We start from the raw sequence: 21,371 nt of genomic DNA, 5'->3' as shown, positions 1-21,371 counted from the left end.
TTTTGAATTACTGGAACTTCGACAAAACTTAAATATCTAAGTTGTGACTTGAACTACTCTGCATAATGTTCCCTAGGAAGGAACTCCAGTCACTGAGCATTGCATTTTATGAAATGGAATATGTAAAAATTCTAATTCCCTTAATACGCGCTCAACTTCTGACATATGTAATACATTAAAATCGTATATAGGAGGGGATCACAGGTGCCTGTATAACCTTAAATTGCCTATTATGCGGTTCGTCTGAAGCCAACCGTGGAAATTGATGTTACCGAAATGATTGACACAGCTGAGTCAGCGATTCGTCGCGCTACTCAAGCGATCGCGATGCAAGAGGGAACTAACGAAACACTTGCATAATAATTCATTGTATCCACTAGACAAGGAGACAATAGACGCCGCTGTTAGCGTGACGTACAAAGCGTATCCCAAAGTGGTACGAAAGTTTAGTATAATTGCGTTATAGTTACATTATGTGACGATCGTATGTCCGTGAAACTTAAGTTATCGCAAGGACGACGAACGGAGCTACCTGTTGATCGTTGCCTAGTTTCCGATATTTATGCGAATATACAAAAATGTCGATCGAACGATTGCGGCTTAGGCTTTCCTTCACATATGAAGTTCTAGAACTTTCTAAATAAAGAATAACGAACAAGGACATATATAGATAAACAAGGACAAATATAGGCAAATAAGACTAAATATAGACTAATGATATTAATTATGGACAAATAAGGCCACACATAAATAAGGAACAAGTAAAAAACAATAAGGTTAACTATACGCAAATAACTGACAACGCTGTCCTATGTCTGTCCTTGTTTAAAGAAGTGCCTGAGTAACATGAAATAATATATGCAATAGAATAAATGTACTGTTTCGCAATGAAATATGAAATAGACTGAAACGATTCTGCAACGGAGTCTTCTTATTTATAGATATTAGGTCGCTGTTTGTGTTACAATGACTGCAAACTCCTTCCTCCATGTTTGATGACGATGGTAGCCAAAGTAACCTGAAAATCCAAACAAATGAGTTACAAATAATGTATTAAAAAATAATACAAGATAAATGATTAATTTAATTATTTATTACACAGAAGTGATATTTGAAGTTCAGTTACAGTTTATGTGATATTAATTTTGTAAAAATGAAACAGAATTTTGTAATAACACTATGAACATTGCACGCAAAATTTTAAATGGTTTGTAGTCGCTAGGGTGCAGCACCTGCTAGATCAATGCCTTACGCCATCTGCAGTTGAAGTATATAATTGAATGATTTTATAAGTTTTTACCAACCTGTACATTTAATGAACATTAAATAATTAAATAACATTTCATTATTATAATGTAATATAAAACATATTAATTTTCAAATTATATCATTTATGAGTCATTATGAATCATTTATAAATAAAGGTTATCCTTATTAAAGGTTGTCCATAGAAAGCGTTGAGATCTCATTCCTGATATCCAAAAGTTGGGAAAATATTAAAATTGACTGCTCGTATTATTTTAAACTTATGTATCTTTAATAAAACTATTAAATTTGTCAACATACGACACTCATTATAATTTTCAATACTGTAAAATTTTACTATTCTGAATGTAACTAAAGCACACATTGAGTTATTTTATAACTTGAACTGTATTTAATTTGTGAATATCTACATTATTTTGTAGCTATATTCATATTTAGAAGCTTTCGCTCATTGTTTCGAATGCGTTCGAATAATTTATTTCCTGAACAAAAAAAATCTATACAAACAGTAACGCCGTCTAGTGAACCCTAGAAAAAGTAAAATCAGCTGACCATCGCTTCCAAGCGTCAAATGCGTATTTATAAATAACGTGGCGTTCGAGTTAGTCGTAGACTAAAGTTACTTTTCATTAACCAAACGTCAGAATGGTAGATATGAAAAATAACGTGAGTTTTTGCTGTCAGCGATGTTTGCAGCCTTTAAGGCTCGATCCAAGTTTTTTGGATCATCTCGGGGAACACACGTTAGCTGAACTTTCACGTAGGTAATTTCTATTTCGAACTAATATGATTTTATGACAAATCTTGGTATTCATTTTGCTTTTTTCTCAGAGCACCGATAATGTGTTCCACTTTTAATGAACTGCACGACACGAGATTCATACATTATTGACTTCCTTTGTTCTTACATCTGTTTAATATACTTCTTACGATTCTTCATATATTTTATATATTTCAACGATTGTTATAAATTAAGTGATTTCATTATTTGCGATAGTTCCCATTCAACAACAAGTGGTAGGAGAAATAGAACCACAAAGCGGTAGTATGGAGCATTTAGTTCCACCATTCAGATTGACCGAGTCTGCAAATGGAACTAATGGATTTATGCTAGTTGGAGATTCTGGAGAAACTGAAAGTCTCAGTCATCATTTAAAGGTATTTGATATCTTCTTTGCCAATTTATTGTAAATGTTAATGTAACTTATTTTCTTTAAGGTACGAGCAACATTGTTTGACATTCTTAGCAGTAGTAGCTCTGCCGATCACCCACTTTGTGATGAATGTACGGATAGTCTTTTATTATTAATGGATCAACAATTAAGAATGACTGAAGGAGAATGGTCAGACTACAATGAATACTTAAAAAAATTAGAGTTAGAACAACAACAACAGGGAAACGAGGATATAGAATTAGAAAGTCTTAGGAAAGAGTTACAAGATGTAAAATCAGAGGAGGAGCGAATGATTAGTGAATTAGAGGCTTTAAGGAAAGAAGAAATTGCTACTAGGAATGCGATAGCACAACAGGAGAGAGAAAGGGAGAGGTTACAAAGCGAAGAAGAAAGGTATTGGAAGGAATATTCAAAGCATAAAAGAGATCTTATATTAGCGGAAGATGAGTATCGTAGGTAATAATGACATGTTATTGCATTTGAAGCATCTTTTATAGTTCATTTTTATTAACATTGATAATTTGTTTAGTTTGGAATGCCAATTAGCCTATGCAGCTTCACAACTAGAGAGACTGAAGAAAACAAATGTTTTCAATGCCACATTTCATATTTGGCATTCAGGACATTTTGGAACTATAAATTCCTTTCGTTTAGGCAGATTGCCAAGTGCACCTGTAGACTGGAGCGAGATAAACGCTGCTTGGGGACAAACTACCTTGCTGTTAACGGCTCTTGCTAGAAAAATGAATCTTACGTTTAAACGATTTCGTTTAGTACCATTCGGTAATCATAGTTATATCGAAGCATTAGACCAACATAGAGAGCTACCTTTGTATGGAAGTGGAGGATTTAAGTTTCTGTGGGACACAAAATTCGATGCAGCAATGGTAGCATTTCTTGATTGTTTACAACAATTCAAAGAACAAGTGGAAAAAGGGGATAGTGGATTCTGTCTCCCATATAGGATGGATCGCGGTAAAATAGAGGATTCTGCTACAGGCAACTCCTATTCTATCAAGTATGTTTCATATAGATTACTACTGTAATCTAGATTACTAATGATTACTAATTTCTTTCTTGTGTTTCAGAATTCAGTTTAATTCAGAGGAACAGTGGACAAAGGCATTAAAGTTTTTATTGACAAATTTAAAATGGGGCCTTGCTTGGGTCAGCTCCCAATTCACAAAAGACGAGACTGAACATTAACTCAATGTTAGTTTATGCAAATTCATCCAGTCTTAATCACACATCTTTTTCACATTCACTTATGTACATACGTGTTATTTGTAAATAAACTCAGTTAAAGGATGAACCTTTTATTTAGAATTTGATCAATAATACTTATTTCAAACAAACGTTCAAGGAATTTAATTTTATATTAACAGTTTTTGTATTTGTTAGCTAAGAACCAGGTTATACCATACAGTAAACATGGAGGGCTTTCTACTTCCTCAGAACTGATGTATTCTTTTACCTCTGGGATGCTTAGTTCCACCACTTCAATCAGTTCTCCTTCAGACGCAGCACCCCCTCCTTTAATTTCACGAATTGCTCACATTTAAAGACGATAAGGATTTTTGTAAATACTTTATTAATTGTTATCAGTTTATTCTATATATCTCTATGTATAATATTAAGAAAAGATTTATGTTTATGATATAGCTTACCAGGATGTGTGTGCATTTCATCCGTAACTTCCACATAGAAGAGTGTATGCTTGCAGACCGAAGTAGAAACGTACCTACAACCAAGCCACAAACAAAATAAACAATCAGTATTTTATAAAACATAAACGTTTATTTATTTTCCCTCAAAATACATATGTACAGAATAGTAAACGCATGCAATTACAAAAACGGTATGACATGTATACAAACGATTGACAACTTATGCACGTTATCACAGAACGAAACATTGACATTTTTTACTTTACGAATTACACAAGACGTTCATAATTTATTTAAAAACAAGATAATATTCTGTTATTAACACACCTGAACGTAATGACATATTCAAAAGCCTTTAACGGTGCGTCGTATCCACATTCTTCCTCCAACTCATCCTTTGCTATTTCAGCAAGCGATTTGTCTTTATCCACAATACCGGCACATAGTTCTAAGGTCAAACCTAACTTTGGAGGATACTGTTTAAGGTCCACCGGTCCACGTTTCTCCGGAAGGAATGTATAGAAGAAGGCCGGACGAAATTGTCGAACAAACACGAGTTTCTTTCGACTAGTATTGAAGACAACTATACTAACACCGTCGTGTGCCCTTACAACGTCCCAGTCCCGTTGTTGGCCATCTTGTTGGTAATGTATTCGAACAGGTCTGACCCACGGTGAGTCTGAAGGACATTCTGCTATTCGTAGTTGTTTCACATCGAGCATTCGTTGCCGTATATTTTCATTTTGCTCTTCCTGTGCCTTGACATCCATTTCTTCCAAAGATTATGCAAGTGACGTTTACACGGTTTTCAATTGTTTAACTCCTGTCGGTAACCTTGTTAGTGAGCCAGCCAGACCACCTAAAGATGCCGCAGCCAACACCGGACTAACTGCGCAGTTCAGATATAAGTCGCGGCAAATATCAAATAAATCAATCTATTATTTGTCAGATAAGGTGCGGTAATATTCCTCGACTTCGTAGATCATTGTATTTCACTTGATAGTTCTTCCTAAAAACATCTACTTTTCGTACAATGTCTTTATATTGTATCACTTGTTCAAAGATACATATTTTGAAACCTAAATAATAGAAATCTTTATATAATCATTAATCCTCATTACTTTTTACCTTTCTTGTCTTTTTTCATTTTATCTTTCTTCGCAGCTTCATCCTCTTTTTTATCTTTCTTTTTAGCAGAGTCCATCTTAGACTCCACAGGGTCGTGCTTCCTTCTGCCCCCCTTTCTAGTGGTGTCCACCCTAACCGCATCTAAGATCTCTTGCTGTCGAACTTGCGTGTCGATATGAACAACGTCCGGCTTTTTGCGGTATCTGCTGACCGCCGCAGGAGGTGAAAATTCGATTTCCATGTCGGAGGCCGTGGAACTGGAGGCGACCGACGCATCGTCCTTGTTCTTCACGATCTTGAACTGAAGCGGTTTCGACGGTTCGGTCACACGTGGTTCACCCGGTGTCTCCTGCTTGATTGGGTACATGGTCACATAATAAGTGCCATCTTTCCTGTGGATGTGCAAAGTCGGCGGAGCTTCAATGTCCTCGTCCTCGCCCTCCATCTTCATCTGCTGAATGGTCTGGAAGCCCCTAGTTTTGTCGTCCCGCCTCCTTGGAGAGGCTCTGCCTCGCGAGGGTGCCGATCTGGTTCGTTCAGGTCCGATTCTTGAACGCTCCATCCTGCCCCTGTCAGCTCCCATTCTTCCTCTCGTCATTTTCGCCCTACCGCGCTCTGCAGCTCCTTTTCCACGATCTGTCTTCTTAGTTTTGTCGGTTGTCCTCGTGGTTAGGCTCGTGGTGGAGTCCTGGTCGGCCAACGAGATCTCCTTCGCCTCCTGCAGCATTTCGTACAAGTACCGACCGATCGCTCCAGGTTTCCACCCGATACGCGGCTTCAGTTTTCCCGCTGTGGTCATGGTGTTCCATAGCCAGCCCATATTCGCTGGAACTCTCATAGGTATCTGGATGCAGTCCTTGTGCCCGTACACTATTCCCGGATAATAGTCACCGACAAAGTAAACATACCGCATTACTTTCCTGCTGACGTTGAGTGGCATGCCAGAATACAGATCACCGCCAGGTCCCACTGGCCCCATTTTGCGCATCATCTTCTCGCTGTCTCTGGGATCAATCTTACCCTGCAGACCTGAGCCTCCGACTTTCATACCGGTTTTGCTGAGCGCACTACTCTGTGGATTATTTTCGCGACGACCTCTTTTCCCTTTTTCCTTCTTCTTGCGATTTCGCGACTTCGGTTTTTTCACATCGGCCTTCATTCTGAAGGTTATGTTTTCGCTTTGGTTGAGACTCATAGTGTCCACAGGCTTCTTTCTCCTTGACTTGCACTTGGGTTCGCCGCAGGGACCCACCTCCGTGTCCGTCAACGGGGGGACTTTGGGGTCGAACTTGTCCGTCTTCTCGTCCCTCTTCTCGTGCGCCTTCTTGTGCTTCCCGGTCCCAGCCACCGAGGCGACTTCCGGTAAAACGGGTATAGCTTCCCGTACGATTCCCAGTCGAGGCGGTATTGGTAGTCCAACAGTGGCGGTAGGTGTGTAGGGTGCACCTATCCGGGCCTGACCGTCGTCGGGTCTGCCCATGTTCAGGCTGCAAGGAGCGGTGCATCTAGGAGCATCCGCTCTTTGCTGAGCCCCTGGCTTTTTCTTCTGCGCCTCAGGTTCCTGGGTCACGTAGTCCTTGTCGATGTCCCTGCCGAAGTAGGGGCTCTCCGAGGGGTCCATCAGGCCGAGTCCGCGCATGCCTGGCACCTTGCCAATGGAGTTGACGAACTCCTGAGCTTCCTCGAAGGCTCGTATCAAGCAGTCGATCCCCATGCAGGGTTTATTCATGCACCTAGCTGCACCCCTGGGCCACGACGATGCTTCTTTACCCGGACAAGGGCAAGTGGGCTTTGGCCCAGTCGACGTGATGCGAGGCTGACAAGCGTCGAAAGTGGTTACCACGTCTCTATCTTTGGACGAGGTCGAACGGAGTGGAACCGCCGTCGGGCTACCAGAACAGCTGCAGCTGGAAAATTGGATCTCTCCTCCGCCTTCCATACGACTTTCCTGGTTAGGTTTCTCTTTGTACCAGCTGTAGTCCGCGTCGTCGTTCCATCTTATAGTGGACGGGCCTATGTAAAGCTGCTCCACATCAGCGCCGCCTCTCAGACGACTCTGGTTGCTGCGGGGAGTATACTGATCCAGCAACCGCAGAGGATTATTCACGCAGTACGTGTTAGCTAATGCGTCGTTCACGTGTCTGTCTTTTTGCGTGTCCAAAATTTTTGGGTTCCTCAGCTTCATGCAGCAGGGACGAGTGCAACCCGACCGACACTTCATGGGATGCGTCGTACGATTCGGTGGAAGACAGCAACACGTTGGCTGGTCGGGATACGTTTTGTACACCAGCTCTCTGTACTTCGGGTCGTTTAATTTCTCGGCGGAGGTCAGGGTCTTGAAGGCGGGATCGTCCATCGAAATTCGCGGAGGAGAATCCGGCCTTTTCAGCAAAGGTTCATTCTCATCCTTTGGATCCTTTTTACCTTCGGGAATCAGATAAGGGCACAGGAATTTCTGGAGCGGCGAATCCTCCAGAACGAAGGACTTCTCGTTCAAAGAGAACTGTTTGACGATCGAGCTGCCGAAACAGGACAATCTGAGGACCACCGATACCCTGCCAATTGTTTCGCTTTCGGAACCGATCAGGTCGAACGTTTTTTTCACTACACACGGCGTGGAGGTTGGTGTGCTTTCTTTCTGGGTTTTGGCTACGTGGTTGCACATACAGGTGGGCAAGGATATCCTCGCTGTACCCAGGAAAGTTTGATTTTCTTTTGTAGGGCAGGTGGGCTCTAAACGATACGCATCCAAATACAGCGGCGACCATCGCATGGCTCTGATCAGGCAGCTGGGCGTTTTGCTGAACAAACAAGTCTTTCCGTACCCGAATTCGTTAGGACTAGCATCCTCCTTTTCGATGTTCTTGTTAGGAACCGATATCTCGCATTCCGGTAGATCGGTGAACCTCACGCGAACGATCAGATCCTCAGAAACGCCTCGTTCAGGATTCAAGGTTATTCCATCGATCATCACCTCGAGCATATAAAGTTGTTCTTGCACTTTCGTGGCCTTCTTCTTTAACGCCATTTGAACTCCTATTTGATGTTCTCTGCACGGGAATTTAGATGAAACGGAGCTTGCTTTCAGAAAGAAACGGAACGTGCCATTAATTTTGTTGTTTTACGACCAAGAAGTGTAATCTAACCGCACCAACGAACGGAACCTGTCAATTCCATGTCTGATATATCGATTGCAGTTGCTATAGCGATGAAAGATCATATACAGCGTGGTCTAATTATTTCCTCTTGGCTCTTGCTTTGCTCTTTCTCCCTTTTTGCTTGCCCTTCTTCGACTCTCTTTTTATCCCCTTCAATTCGTCCAAAGTCGTCCTATCGGGGTACTGCGAGATGTCCTTCTCAGCGCCCTCTGGCTGCAAACTGGGGGGCACCAGACGCCTCACGCAGAACTCTCGTTCCTTACCCTCGTTCCTGAACGCGAAGAACGTAGGGTGCAGCTCGTAATGAGTCAAAATCGCTCGACCAAGACACGTCATTCGTATCTCCATTTCTATGGTGCCCGATGGATTGTCGCCAGGATCCCTCAAGTTGTAACTTCCCTTCACCATAAACGGCTTTGGTAGATGCTCCGCGTCGTTCTGCGCCATGGCCACTTGATCACACAAACACCCCGGCAACATAATTTCCGTTTCCGCGATTGGATAAGTGTCTCCGATTCGAAACACGCCTACCATCAACTTTGTGGACTGCAACTCCCTCACGAGTTCCATGGGTTGCTTCACGAACACGCAGCTTCGGCCGATCATGAAGTGCAGGGTGCCATCTTCTTCCGGTGGCGGGGGTTTCATGGAGTAAAAGTCCTCACGGGTTATCTCGAACACGGGGAAGTCGAGAAACTTGATCTTGACACCCACGGGGTACTCGCCTATGTCTTTTATCTTGTTCTTTGTGAGGGTTAACTTGTGCACCAGCATTTCCACCATGTAGATTTGCTCGTTACGGCCGCCGAAGCACGTCATTATGGGGGTGGAATGGACAGGTTCTGAAGGTTAGAGAAGGTTAGAAGGTTACGGGGTTGAGTGCCGAAGGTTGGTGCGGGGTTAAGAAATTGGGGTTGTGGTGGATGACAGTTAGGTGACACAAAGAATTTTTTAGAGGTTCTAGTTTTGGAGTGAAAAGATGACAATTGAATTATGAGTAGAATGTATATGTGCCATGGTCTGTGTATACATATTTAGGAGCAATGTGGATGTTCTTCATATAAGGGCTGCTGTAGAAGAATTAAATAATTCAGGTAAACTTTTATACTCCCATACCGATCAAATTTTGCCAATAAGTTCTTTTTTTGTAAAAAGAGATGTTTGTGAAAATAGTTTCTGGTGACTTGAAAAAAAATTTTGTACCATTCTTATATCATCCCCTATTTCATCGACGAAGTATAATATAGTGAGCGAATTATTCTGAAAATATAATCCATATCTTCGAACCCACGGAATATATTGCAAACAGCATAAAATTAATTATTAATAAATGTATAATAAGTATATAGCATATTAATCAATAAAATTAATATTAATCTTTTTTACGAAATGGAACAACGGCGCCGTCTAGTGGCAGTGTGAGGAACTAATGGAAGTAGAGTTTCAAAAGTGTGTAGTTCACCCTGTTCGCCGAAGAGATGGCGCCACCTGAATTAAAAAAAAATGCAATTATCATCGATTTTATCGATTAATATACCAAATATTTATTAATATTAATTTTCTGCTGTTTAAGATATATCCCGTGGGTCTGAAAATGGGGATAATGTGTTTAAAACAGCTCGCTTAGTGCACTATATTCAGTCGGCATTATAGGGAATAACATTGGGCCTAAATTTAAACATGATAGTATTTCGAAGTTTCGCCCATTTGAATTATTCTACAGATATAATAAATTAGTAGAGATTATGTCTTCACAAATAGTAAAGTTTGTATTAAAAAATTTAAATAATTTTACTCAAAATTTAGCCATTTGTACTTGTCTTAACAAAACATGCGCAGACAAACAGCCAATCACTTTCAGACCTTGGTTATTAGGATCCCCTTCTTTTATTACCCCTCCGGTTAACAATCCAACCTCACATTTCATCCCTATATTCCTAGATCAGTGTTGGGCAGTCCCAGTGCATGCGCAGTAAGCTATCCGTAGAAGTCCTCAGTAGCGTATACACTTTGATGAAATATAAGGTATCATTAGGCCCTAGTAAGGAAAAAAAATAAATCTGAAGAAAATTGCAGGAAAGAGAATAAATGGGTTAAATAATCCAATAGATTATATATAATAAAAGTAATATTAAATTTATTTATGATTATTATTATTTTTTACGTTTGCAGCTGATTTATTATATGAATACCAATATTTGTTGCAAGAGCAAAGGAAAAAGATACCGCTCGATTTTTATCGGATCTATGCATGTTAACAAAATAAAATCCATGTATTTCTTTGTTATTGTTCCTCTGATATTATAATTTTCACACGTATAAAATATAGTTATTTAAAGAGGTCCTTCCAAGTCGTTTTTCTTAAATTATAAATTCATTTAGTGTTTTAAAAGTTATTGTGCTTTTGTGTTATTTCAAATATAATAATCTCTTATATTCCATCATATTATTCCCATTATATTATATTATATAATTTACGATATATACATATATGTATATTAATAAATAATCATTTTGCAACATATCTGCAAGATTAAGTTAAAAAAAATTAATAAATTTAAATAATTACAACATTAAATTTGTTAATAAACTACCAAAAAATATAAAATTATAAAAAATATGACGTTAAAATAATTATACAGCAACCAATGAGAGTGGCTGCACGCTATTGGTGGATTACATGATGTCTGATTGGCTACTGTACACTAGCAATCACTCGTGCACTTCGATTTGATCTATTGGTCGATTACGTGATGTCTAATTGGCTACTGTAAACTACCAATCGCACTTACACTTGAAGAGGTCGCCGCTGCTCAGTTTTGTTTTGGAAGTCGAGGAGGTCGGATCGGCCCTGTCAACACTTACCGGTACGAGTCAAGGGTTCACTTTACCGATATTGTGCTTGTCCCTGTATTACCTACTGTGCTTTAATAAGTGTTTAATGTGTTTTAATAAATATTTTTTAATAAATATGCGGGTGTATTAACAAATTTTATGGTGTGATTCTACAAGTGTCAGTGACTTAACCAGTGTGTTACCTGCATGCATTTACGGATATATTAGTGTACCTAGTGTGTTATTACCAGTGTTTAATGTGCTTTAATAATTATTTTTTATTAATTATGGGGGTGTATTAATAAAATTTATGGTGTGGTTCTACAAGTATCAGTGACTTTACTAGTGTGTTTCCTTAAGTGATTGTGCATGTGTATACGGATTTATTACTGTGTTTTATGGTGCGGTTATTTGAATGTTTTATTAATTTTTTACTGTTTTAATGTATTTTGTGGAGTGATTATTTAAGTGCTTTTACAAACTGTTATTGGGTGTTGGTGTACTTTATGCAATGATTATTTAAGTGTTTTGGCATAGTGTTACTGGTGGTTTAGTGTATTATGTGGAGTGATTATTTAAGTGTTTTGACGTTACTGGAGTTTTAATATATTTTATGGAGTGGTAATTTAAATGTTTTAACAAATTGCTACTGGTGTTTTAGTGTGTATTATGGAATGGTTATTTAAATATTTTAACAAATTGTTACTGGTGTTTTAGTGTGTATTATGGAGTGGTTATTTAAATGTTTTGGAATACTTGCACTGGTGTTTTAATGTGTTTTACCATGTAGTTATCTATGTGTTTCGGTATAAATTTGCAAACGTTTTAACCTGTGCCATACAATAATTATTCAAATGCATTGACATATTTTTTCGAATATTTTATAATGTTTCACTGAGTGACTATACGTTTTGATATACATTTGCAAATTTATTACTGGTTTTTGTAATGTAGTACTGCATGCATGCTTAACTTGTTTATTAACTGTTTGCGTTTCAAAAATGTATACGTTACTCGAAATGCAAATTGATTGACAGTTACTAAATTGTTGTCCTGCTATGATTACAGGTCACGCTGCCAATCCAATGGACACACTGCCAAATCCAAACGTTGCCAAAGCAGTCCAAAGCAGTCGAAATCTCTGATGCTTTACCGGTAAAGCGATCGCAGTGGCGCAAGTCAGCAATCGGTGAGTCGCATGCTTTATGGTTCCTCCGGTTCCCATCATGTCGTAGGACGAATGGTCCGAAGCGACACGGGAACTGGTTGTATTTTATATTTTTGAGCGAGCATAGTGACCACGACTGTACGATCGTGCAAAATGCGTACAAACTGTTTATAATATTTATTAGCTCAGGTCAGGGTTTTCTTGTACATCGCGTTTTAACTTAACTTCTTTACGAATCAAATTAAAATTAGTATATTGAAGTCGGATGACCCTCCGATTTCGTGCTAGTTTACTTTTAGAGTCACTTTTAATTTTATTTTCACTTTCAATTGTATCGCGAACTCTTTTTGAATACACATATGTACAAGAAAGTTTCGCGAAAAACAGATTTCGATATCAAAGTTATTTGTGAATGTTTGAGTCATTTAGAAATTTACTTTGATATCATAAATCTGTTAAGAATGAAACTACCGATATACTTAGATTTTTGCAAAGTGATCTTCCATTTTCCATTTTGAAAGTTTTTTAAAGTTAGAGTCAATTTTTGTTGGAAGACACTTTATTAGCATGTTTTTAATCATGTCTTTTAGCTCAGGATTTTCAGCACACATGAAGAAAACTGGTAGGTCAAAATACATGTGGCCGTGTTCATTTTTATGCTCTATACTCATGCGCGTGCTTAGATGCTACTCGCATGGGTTAGGGCAGGTGGACACGGTTTAGTTTTAAGATGTTTTGGCGATCGACAAATTGACAGTGAATTATCGACACAAGTTACACGTGTGTGTGTGGTTAGGTCGTGGACCTTGTGTCGATTAAACTGTAGATTTATTTTTTAAATTTTACAAAATTCTATTTGAAAATGCATACAAAATGCAAGTCGAGTCATTTGAAAATGCATACAAAATGCAAGTAGAGTCATTTCAAAGTTATATAAATTGATTAAGTTAGAAAATTGTATGAGTAGTTCAAATTATTACATGTACATATTGCATTGAATATTCGAAAGAGTACAAAAATGAAATATGTTCAATGTTCACTGTCGATTGTCGATCGATTTCAGCAAAAAGGTATGAACTTAGAGTGTGAATGTTGTATTGAACTCGGGTGTCGGAGACGTCCCGGGACGTACTCCCTAGGATTAGGCTTATTTGCACCCGGGTGGTATGTGTGAGAACCGTGGAGTGTGTTTTTGTGAGAATGGACTTTGCAATTTTTTAAATATAGCGATAGGCAGGCAGGTAGCTTACTTCTGGTGTGAATGAGTTAGTTTTAAGTAGGTAGGGCCAGAGCAAGCTTTCACGTTTCTCTATCCTCCTCTCTTATACGTGAGATGCTTGCATCTGGGGGGTTCACGAAAAATCGAGAAGAGAAAAATATTAAATATGAATTTATTTAATATTCTCTTGAACTCGATTGTTCGTTCAGGCCAGGCCTTTTAGTTTGTAAGTCGTAGTCGGATTCTAGATCTGACTGCAAAAATGAAGTATAAAGTGAAGTGAAGTGCAGTGAAATAAAATATTCTGCTCGGACATTCTTTTACGGACAGCGCATTCTAAGAATCGCTGGTCGTATTTTTATTTTGAGTAATTATTTTTCTTTGCAAACTAACTTGTATTGCATAAAATTTCGAGTTTGTTATCGATCGAAATAAATGGATAGTAGTGCAATTTTGTTTTTGTAAAATTGTTTGCTATCTGTTTATGGAGATTGATAGCGAAATTGAAAATTTATGTGAAAAATAAGAATGTCCGAGTTACCGTAAAATTTCGCGAGTGATTTTTGTGAGGCTTTGCCGAAGAGAGAAGAGGCTATATGCCGAAGAGCCCCGGCAAAATTGCCAAAGAAGAGGGGAACTATTAATGGCTGTCCATCTTAAGATGGACAGTCATTTTGTCACTATGCTCGCTATTATTTTCTTGTATTTTACATGTGCTTTTTGAACGATACAAAATGTATTGTTTTGCTCGAATTTTTACGAGCAAAGCCACCCGCGATTTTTATGCCCTCCCAATTAAATTTCGAGATTTTTGCATAACTTCGCGATTAAATTTTGAGATTAGAGATTTTTGTATCCCTTCGCGATTCGAAATTTTTATGTCCTCCCAATTAAATTTTGAGATTAGAGATTTTTGCATAATTTCACGATAAATTTTGAGATTAGAAATTTTTGTATCCCTTCGCGATTCGAGATTTTTATGCCCTCCCAATTAAATTTCGAGATTTTTGCATAATTTTACGATCACATTACGAAATTAGAAATTTTTGTACCCCTTCGCGATTATATTACGAAATTCGAAATTTTTGTATCCCTTAATGATTTTATTTCGAGATTCGATATTTGCATATCCCCTCGCGATTTTAATTTCCCCCAATTTTATGTGTTAATTATTTTTCTCTGTTTCAGAAATTGATTTTGAATGAATTGTTTTATTGTTGATTGATTTTTAATTTGTAATTTTCATTGTGTTTTTTGTTTCTCGATAGCGTTGTTTCACTTCTACTCCCACAATTGTTGTATAGGTTAATAAAATTTTGTATGTTTCAGATTTCATTTTTTGTAAGTTATGTTGTTCTTTCTTTTCAAATTTTTGTTTTAATAAAATTTTATGTGTTTCAGAATTTAATTTTTGGTAAGTTCTTACATTGTTCTCTCTTCTTAAATTTCTATGTCAATAAATTTTTGTCTGTTTCAGAGTTTAATTTTTGGTAAGTTCTTACATTGTTCTCTTTTCTCAAATCTCATTGCTAATAGATTTTTGTATGTTTCAGAATTTTATTCTTGGTAAGTTACATTCTCTCCTCTCAAATTTCTGTGCTAATAAATTTTTATACGTTTCAGCATTTAATTTTTGGTAAGTGCATTAATTTCCGAGCTTGTGGGAGGAAGGGTGGGCTCGGGCGCAGGTTTTTCGTCACATGTGGCGAAAAGCTTGCGCATATTGTAAGTGCCTTTTGTTCTAACTTGCACTCATCTTAATGACAATTTTTTAACTTGTTAGATATTAGTTTGTAGTAGTAGCCTATCATTTTTATTATCAATTGCTTTAAACTTCAAAGAAAGTTCTTCCAACTTTCTTCTTTTACCCTTTTCTTTACTTACTTTTACATTATATGAGCGCAATTTCAGAACAAAAGGCACATTTAGGGCTTTTTGTATTGTAGTATGTTTCATATTTGTTCTAATTATTTTTTGTATGTTTCAGGTTTTAATTTTATGTAAGAAATTTATTTATTCATATGTGTCTTAATTGCATTTGTATGTTTCAGGTTTCTATTTTAATTAAGCAATTGAATATTCCTCAAGTATATTGTATATTTTACAGGTGTGTTTCTACTGAGTCGACTGGAGATTTTTATTCCGAAAATGTTAATATGAATTTTGCACGTTAGCATAAATTGTGCATGTCTAAACATTATAATGTTACTAATATTGCATTTGCTTCTCTGTTTCCTCTTTTTAATGTTACGACCAATTATTTTGCAGGTAATGAATAGTCCATCATTGAAGACATCGATCATCGAGGGATCATCGAGGGATGCGTGCGCTAGTTTTAAGTTATTTTATGCGTGCTTTAGTTTTAAGCAAATTTTATGCGTGCGTTAATTGTAAGTTAAGTGTGCTCGTGGGCAGGGCGGGTGGGTCCTTGTAAGTGCCTCTCATTCTAAATTGCACTCATCTTCTCAATTCTCAAACTTTGTACGCGTTAGCTTGTAGTATACCCCGTTATTTTTTGTCAATCGGTCCGAACCCAAGTGGATCATTGGGGGTTCATAGCGCTGTGAACACGCGGCAGAGGTGAGCTGCAAGTACTGGTGTAGCGCCAGGGACACATCTCTGCGGGGCCGATCGATTGATGTTCCGTCTCGATCGGGTGCCTCACGGCAGGGTTTCCTCTCTGCAGTAAGACTTACCTAACACGTAAGCGGGGAGAAATGGGAAACCCTCCGCGGATGTGTCACTCGTTCTTGCCAGTATTTTCGGTTCATCTCTGTCTCGTGGTTCACGTAAGTCACTATGGACTACCCTTTGACCCATGGAAGGCGAGGTTCACTTGGCGAAAAATACTCATCCCCTTTTTTGGACAGAAAGTTCTTCTAACTTTCTTTTTTTTGTGACAGAAAGTTCTTCTAACTTTCGTTACCTTGTAGTATACCCCGTTATTTTTTGTCAATCGTTCTGCGCCCAAGTGGATCATGGGGGGTTCATAGCGCTGTGAACACGCGGTAGAGGTGAGCTGCAAGTGCCGGTGTAGCGCGAGTGATATTCTTTGCCCGGCGGGGCGGATCGGGGTTGGCACCTCTCATACTCTGATGTGCCTCCCCGACCCGCCGCCATTCTGCCAAGGGGCATCACGGTCTGGGTATCCTCTCTGTGGTTAGACGCGAAAGCGCTGGGGGAAATGGGAACCCTCCGCCAACTGGGGTGTATCACTCGTTCTTGCCAAAGGTATCTTCGGTTCATCTTTGCCGTCGTGGTTCACGTAAGCCACTATGGGCTACCCTTTGACCCATGGAAAGCAAAGTTCACTTGGCGAAAAATACAGTCCACCCTTTTTGGCAGAAAGTTCTTCTAACTTTCTTTTCTTTTAGTAGAAAGTTCTTCTAACTTTCTTTGCTTCTGGTAGAAAGTTCTTCTAACTTTCTTCCCTTTGCTTTTTGAATTCGTCGTAGATTATTTGAGTGCAATCTTAGAATGAGAGGTACCGTGCGGCGTTTAGAATAAGTTAAGCGTATGCGTGGGATCCTATGCAATTAGTATTAAGTTAATGTATGTGTGCGTGTGTGTGATACAAGTTCTTTACTGGATTGTGGTAAAGAACTTGTATATGCGAGCCTATGAGCTAAGTAGAGTCAGAACTCATTTATCCTTCTGATAAATGAGGTTGCATTTGGAGGGTGGATGGGATTTGGAGTTAGGGTGGGTCACTCTCTAACGTAGCCACCTCCTCGCGGTGTGACCTGGTAATCGATGTCGTTTTCTAAATATTTTTCACGAAGTTAACTTTAGAAAACGATATCGAGCTAAGAGCTACGATTATAACTTCTCAGTTTCATATCTAAATTACATTAATTCCGAGCTGTGGGAGGAAGGGTGGGCTCGGGCGCAGGTTTTTCGTCACAACACGTGGCGAAAAACTTGCGCAAATTGTGCCTTTTGTTCTAATTTGCATTCATCAGTTTTTTAACTTGTTACATATTAGATTGTAGTATTAGCTTATCATTTTTATTGTCAATTGCTCGAAACTTAAAAGAAAGTTCTTCCAACTTTCTTCTTTTTCTCTCTACGAAGTTTTAAATTATACAAGTGCAATTTTAGAACAAAAGGCACATTTAGGGCTTAATCATTTTTATATGTTTCAGGTTTTAATTTTATGTGGGTAATTTATTTATTCATACGTGTCTTATTTGTATTTGTATGTTTCAGGGTTCCACTTTAACGATTCCTGACTGTTTTATTTCATTGATATGTTTCATGTTTTGATGTTAATAATTCTTGTTTGTCTTAATTAATAAGATGTTTCAGGTTTTTATTTTAACTAGATAATCTTGCATTTCCTTTTCTGTTTCCTTTTTCATTGCCACACCTATTTATTTTACAGGTAATGAATAGTTCATCATTGAAGACATCGATCATCGAGGGATCATCGTGGGATCATCGTGGGATCATCGTGGGATCATCGAGGGATGCGTGCGCTAATTTTAAGTTAATTGTATGCGTGCATTAGTTTTAAGTTAATTGTAATCGTGTGGGAAGGGTGGGTGGGTCCCTGTAAGTACCTCTACTTCCAACTTGCACTCATCTTCTCAATTCTCAATGTTTGTACGCGTTAGTTTGTAGCATACCCACTTATTTTTTGTCAATCGTTCTGCGCCCAAGTGGATCATTGGGGGTTTATAGCGCTGTGAACACGCGGTAGAGGTGAGCTGCAAGTGCCGGTGTAGCGCGAGTGATATTCTTTGCCCGGCGGGGCCGAACGGGGGGAGCACCTCTCATAGCATGATGTGCCCCCCCGATCTGCCGCCATACTGCCAAGGGGCATCACGGCAAGGGTGTCCTCTGTATAAGTCGCCCGCGCGTCAGAAATGGGAAACCCTCCGCCAACTGGGGTGTATCACTCGTTCTTGCCAAAGGTATCTTCGGTTCATCTTTGCCGTCGTGGTTCACGTAAGCCACTATGGGCTACCCTTTGACCCATGGAAAGCAAGGTTCGCTTGGCGAAAAATAATGGTCCCCTTTTTTCACAGAAAGTTCTTCTAACTTTCTTTTCTTTTGGTAGAAAGTTCTTCTAACTTTCTTCTCTTTTAGTAGAAAGTTCTTCTAACTTTCTTCTCTTTTAGTAGAAAGTTCTTCTAACTTTCTTTTTTGCCCCTTTGCTTTTTTACTTCGTCATAGATTATTTGAGTGCAATCTTAGAATGAGAGGTACCATGCGGCGTTTAGAATAAGTTAAACGTGCGTGTGTGGGATCCCATGCGATTAGTATTAAGTTAATGTATGTGTGTGTGTGTGTGATACAAGTTCTTTACTGGATTGTGGTAAAGAACTTGTATATGCGAGCCTATGAGCGAAGTAGAGTCGGAACTCATTTATCCTTCTGATAAATGAGGTTGCATTTGGAGGGTGGAAGGGATTTGGAGTTAGGGTGGGTCGCTATCGTAGCCACCTCCACGTGGTGTGACCTGGTAATTGGTATAGTTCTCCGAAGGCTTTAAAAAATCTTCAGAGAACTATACCGAGCTAAGAGCTACGATTAGAATTTAATTTAGAATTGGAATTTAGAATTTAAGAGCTACGATTGTAATTTTACTTATAATATATGTATATACAGGGTGTCCCGCAATTAGTGTAGGACCCGAAAAGGGGTGGTAGGTGGGGCGATTCTGAACAACTTTTTCCTTTGCCAAAATATTGGTTGAGGCTCCATTTTCGAGTTATTAGCAAAAAACACTGACCAATGAGAGCGTGCATAGACTGGGCGCGCGAAAGCGTGAGCGACAGCTTCGAATATGACGGCCGATCGTCGTCGTGAACAAACGTATTGATACCGTCGGTATAACGTCGGTATAACGTCGGTATATCGTCGGTATAACAGGAAGCTATTAGGTAAAAGTTAAACCGAATAATGAATTAACATGTTAAGAATAATATTAAGTTCTTCGTAATTCGTGAATGGGAGATAAACCAATTAGTTGTTGTTTACCCAGACCAAGTATCTTGTATTTATTTTAAGCCTTCAAAAAGGAAAAAGAATAAATTCACGAAAATTCATTCTGTCGATTATTCTAATGAAGCAAATGAATAAATTCACGTTTCAAAACGAATGAGTACCTTCCCTACGAAATGGGATAAAATTGGAATAAAATATCTAATGCAGTACCTCATTGAAGTGAAATGAATCAATTGCTGCGTACGTATAATTTTAAAAATACGGAAACAACTTAAATAAAACTTACCCATTGATTCATGAAAAAACTAGCTTCGATAAAAAATATTTGTGTCACCGGGTAGATCCACCGATCAGAGCATCAACAGCTGATATCCTGGCAGGGTCAATGAACTCTCAATTTATTTCACTGTCTCTTTCTAATAATTGCACAACATACGCACGACCGGTAAACGGACCGAATAAAAACGCGTGAACGATTATTCATAGAAATGTATGTTTAACGATACGCTATATTCTCATTATAAGGTATCCGAATTGAGGAATCGATATTATATTGTATTTTATTAGAAGACATTGTTAGAATGGCCACGGATCGCGGTTTCGTTCTCGATCGCGAGGCATACGTCGCGAACGGTTGCTATGCAACGATGATCTGTTGAACGACTGCGGCGTCGATCGACAGTCATCGTTTATTGTCGAAAGATACGTGTTGAAATAAAATGTATCGTTGTTTTTAATAAAAAATTCTGTTTTCTTGCTTTCAAGATAATATAGTTTAAATTATTTATGAATATTCGTTTATGTGTTTTCATTCGTCGTATTTATGTGCTGAACTCACAGTGAAAATTAGTGAAAATTAGTGAAAAATGACAGAAAAAAGTGATAATGAAAACTAATAATGAGAGATGACAGTGATAGGTGACAGTGAAGTTTCTTGAGAGTTTTTTCAGAGTTTCTATTATTTATGAGAACAGTAGGGATCGGTGGATTGGCCCAGTGACAGAGATGCATTTTCATCGTGATTATTTGCGGTTCAATGGGTGAGTTACATTTAAATTTATTAATTATTCAATTCAAATTTTTATTTGTTGAATAGAAAAGTTATTTACTTTTTAAAAATGAGAATTTGTTCTTTTTCATCATCACAATATCGAACGAAAATAATTTTCCATATTTTATCCGTTATTTCTTTGCCATAACGAATAAACGTATCGAATAAATTCGATTTACTTTGATTACGTGAGTAGAGACTAATTTTGTTATTTTTTATTCATGAATAAATGATAATTCAAAAATAATCCAGATTTTTTTATTCATTATTTAATGTAACTTTCATCTAACAGCTTTCTATTATACCGACGTTATTCCGACGTTATACCGACGTTATACCGACATTATCGATACATTTGTTCACGACGACGATCGGCCGTCATATTCGAAGCTTTTGCTCACGCTTTCGCGCACCCGGTCTATGCGCGCTCTCATTGGTCAGTGTTTTTTGCTAATAACTCGAAAATGGAGCCTCAACCAATATTTTGGCAAAGGAAAAAGTTGTTCAGAATCGCCCCACCTACCACCCCTTTTCGGGTCCTACACTAATTGCGGGACACCCTGTATAGTTGTATAGTTTTATACAGTCATATATGTAACTAACCTAACCCAGCTTAATGTAATCTAACCCAACCTATACATTCATAGTTTACAGTGCAATTATAAGAATTTTTGAAAAATTATGTAGGATCATTAAGGTGCCCTCATCAGTCACCACTGCGTATACCGGCTAAGTACGGCATTGGCAGCAAG

General features: G+C 38.4%; 4 protein-coding genes across 8 annotated transcripts; 1 reads left to right on the top strand and 3 right to left on the bottom strand.

Annotated features, from left to right (window-relative positions):
* Window positions 1–434: 434 nt before the first annotated feature.
* Window positions 435–5,033, bottom strand: LOC100875673 (uridine diphosphate glucose pyrophosphatase NUDT14). Of its 3 annotated transcripts, none has more exons than XM_012281926.2 (4): window positions 4,436–5,033; window positions 4,109–4,182; window positions 3,916–3,974; window positions 435–1,018 (listed from the first exon to the last, which is right to left on the bottom strand). In XM_012281926.2, the coding sequence occupies exons 1-4, from the start codon at window positions 4,876–4,878 to the stop codon at window positions 962–964; spliced, it is 633 nt and encodes a 210-aa protein (XP_012137316.1). In that variant the 5' UTR covers window positions 4,879–5,033; the 3' UTR covers window positions 435–961. The 3 variants fall into 3 exon arrangements, with proteins under 3 accessions (XP_012137316.1, XP_012137317.1, XP_003701905.1); XM_012281927.2 differs by lacking the exon at window positions 435–1,018 and adding an exon at window positions 2,920–3,176; XM_003701857.3 differs by lacking the exon at window positions 435–1,018 and having other exon boundaries at window positions 3,742–3,974.
* Atg6 (Beclin-1-like Atg6) lies at window positions 1,788–4,234 on the top strand. Of its 3 annotated transcripts, XR_013039749.1 has the most exons (7): window positions 1,788–2,026; window positions 2,264–2,424; window positions 2,485–2,897; window positions 2,971–3,459; window positions 3,530–3,653; window positions 3,843–4,020; window positions 4,085–4,234. XR_013039749.1 is itself a non-coding variant. In XM_003701830.3 (5 exons), exons 1-5 carry the CDS (start codon window positions 1,912–1,914, stop codon window positions 3,645–3,647), a joined length of 1,296 nt encoding a protein of 431 aa, XP_003701878.1. In that variant the 5' UTR covers window positions 1,789–1,911; the 3' UTR covers window positions 3,648–3,753. The 3 variants fall into 3 exon arrangements, 2 of the variants coding, with proteins under 2 accessions (XP_003701878.1, XP_012137315.1); XM_003701830.3 differs by lacking the exons at window positions 3,843–4,020; window positions 4,085–4,234 and having other exon boundaries at window positions 1,789–2,026; window positions 3,530–3,753; XM_012281925.2 differs by lacking the exons at window positions 3,843–4,020; window positions 4,085–4,234 and having other exon boundaries at window positions 1,871–2,030; window positions 3,530–3,753.
* A 192-nt stretch (window positions 5,034–5,225) lies between the features above and the next one.
* LOC105662069 (uncharacterized) lies at window positions 5,226–8,435 on the bottom strand. The gene has a single exon (XM_076536763.1). The coding sequence runs from the start codon at window positions 8,262–8,264 to the stop codon at window positions 5,226–5,228; it is 3,039 nt and encodes a 1,012-aa protein (XP_076392878.1). The 5' UTR covers window positions 8,265–8,435.
* Window positions 8,436–8,472: 37 nt separating this feature from the next.
* Window positions 8,473–9,542, bottom strand: LOC143265325 (uncharacterized). The gene has a single exon (XM_076536764.1). The coding sequence runs from the start codon at window positions 9,211–9,213 to the stop codon at window positions 8,473–8,475; it is 741 nt and encodes a 246-aa protein (XP_076392879.1). The 5' UTR covers window positions 9,214–9,542.
* Window positions 9,543–21,371: the final 11,829 nt, after the last annotated feature.

The sequence above is a fragment of the Megachile rotundata genome, chromosome 10 (genome assembly GCF_050947335.1).
Source record: "Megachile rotundata isolate GNS110a chromosome 10, iyMegRotu1, whole genome shotgun sequence".
In the NCBI taxonomy this organism is placed as follows: domain Eukaryota; kingdom Metazoa; phylum Arthropoda; class Insecta; order Hymenoptera; family Megachilidae; genus Megachile; species Megachile rotundata.
The sequence above is the reverse complement of the archived record's forward strand: the minus strand, read 5'-3'. Positions and strand labels throughout refer to the sequence as shown.

What these genes read in the sequence shown, in the direction of transcription:
- Atg6 (XM_003701830.3), top strand. Translation starts at nt 1,912, where the DNA reads ATGGTAGATATGAAAAATAACGTGAGTTTTTGCTGTCAGCGATGTTTG. An exon ending in CACGTTAGCTGAACTTTCAC is followed by an intron (nt 2,027 to 2,263) that starts GTAGGTAATTTC and finishes TATTTGCGATAG; the next exon opens with TTCCCATTCAACAACAAGTG. An exon ending in GTCTCAGTCATCATTTAAAG is followed by an intron (nt 2,425 to 2,484) that starts GTATTTGATATC and finishes ATTTTCTTTAAG; the next exon opens with GTACGAGCAACATTGTTTGA.
- LOC100875673 (XM_003701857.3), bottom strand. Translation starts at nt 4,878, where the DNA reads ATGGATGTCAAGGCACAGGAAGAGCAAAATGAAAATATACGGCAACGA. An exon ending in GAATATGTCATTACGTTCAG is followed by an intron (nt 4,183 to 4,435) that starts GTGTGTTAATAA and finishes GCTTGGTTGTAG; the next exon opens with GTACGTTTCTACTTCGGTCT. An exon ending in TGAAATGCACACACATCCTG is followed by an intron (nt 3,975 to 4,108) that starts GTAAGCTATATC and finishes GTGAAATTAAAG; the next exon opens with GAGGGGGTGCTGCGTCTGAA.
- LOC105662069 (XM_076536763.1), bottom strand. Translation starts at nt 8,264, where the DNA reads ATGGCGTTAAAGAAGAAGGCCACGAAAGTGCAAGAACAACTTTATATG.
- LOC143265325 (XM_076536764.1), bottom strand. Translation starts at nt 9,213, where the DNA reads ATGACGTGCTTCGGCGGCCGTAACGAGCAAATCTACATGGTGGAAATG.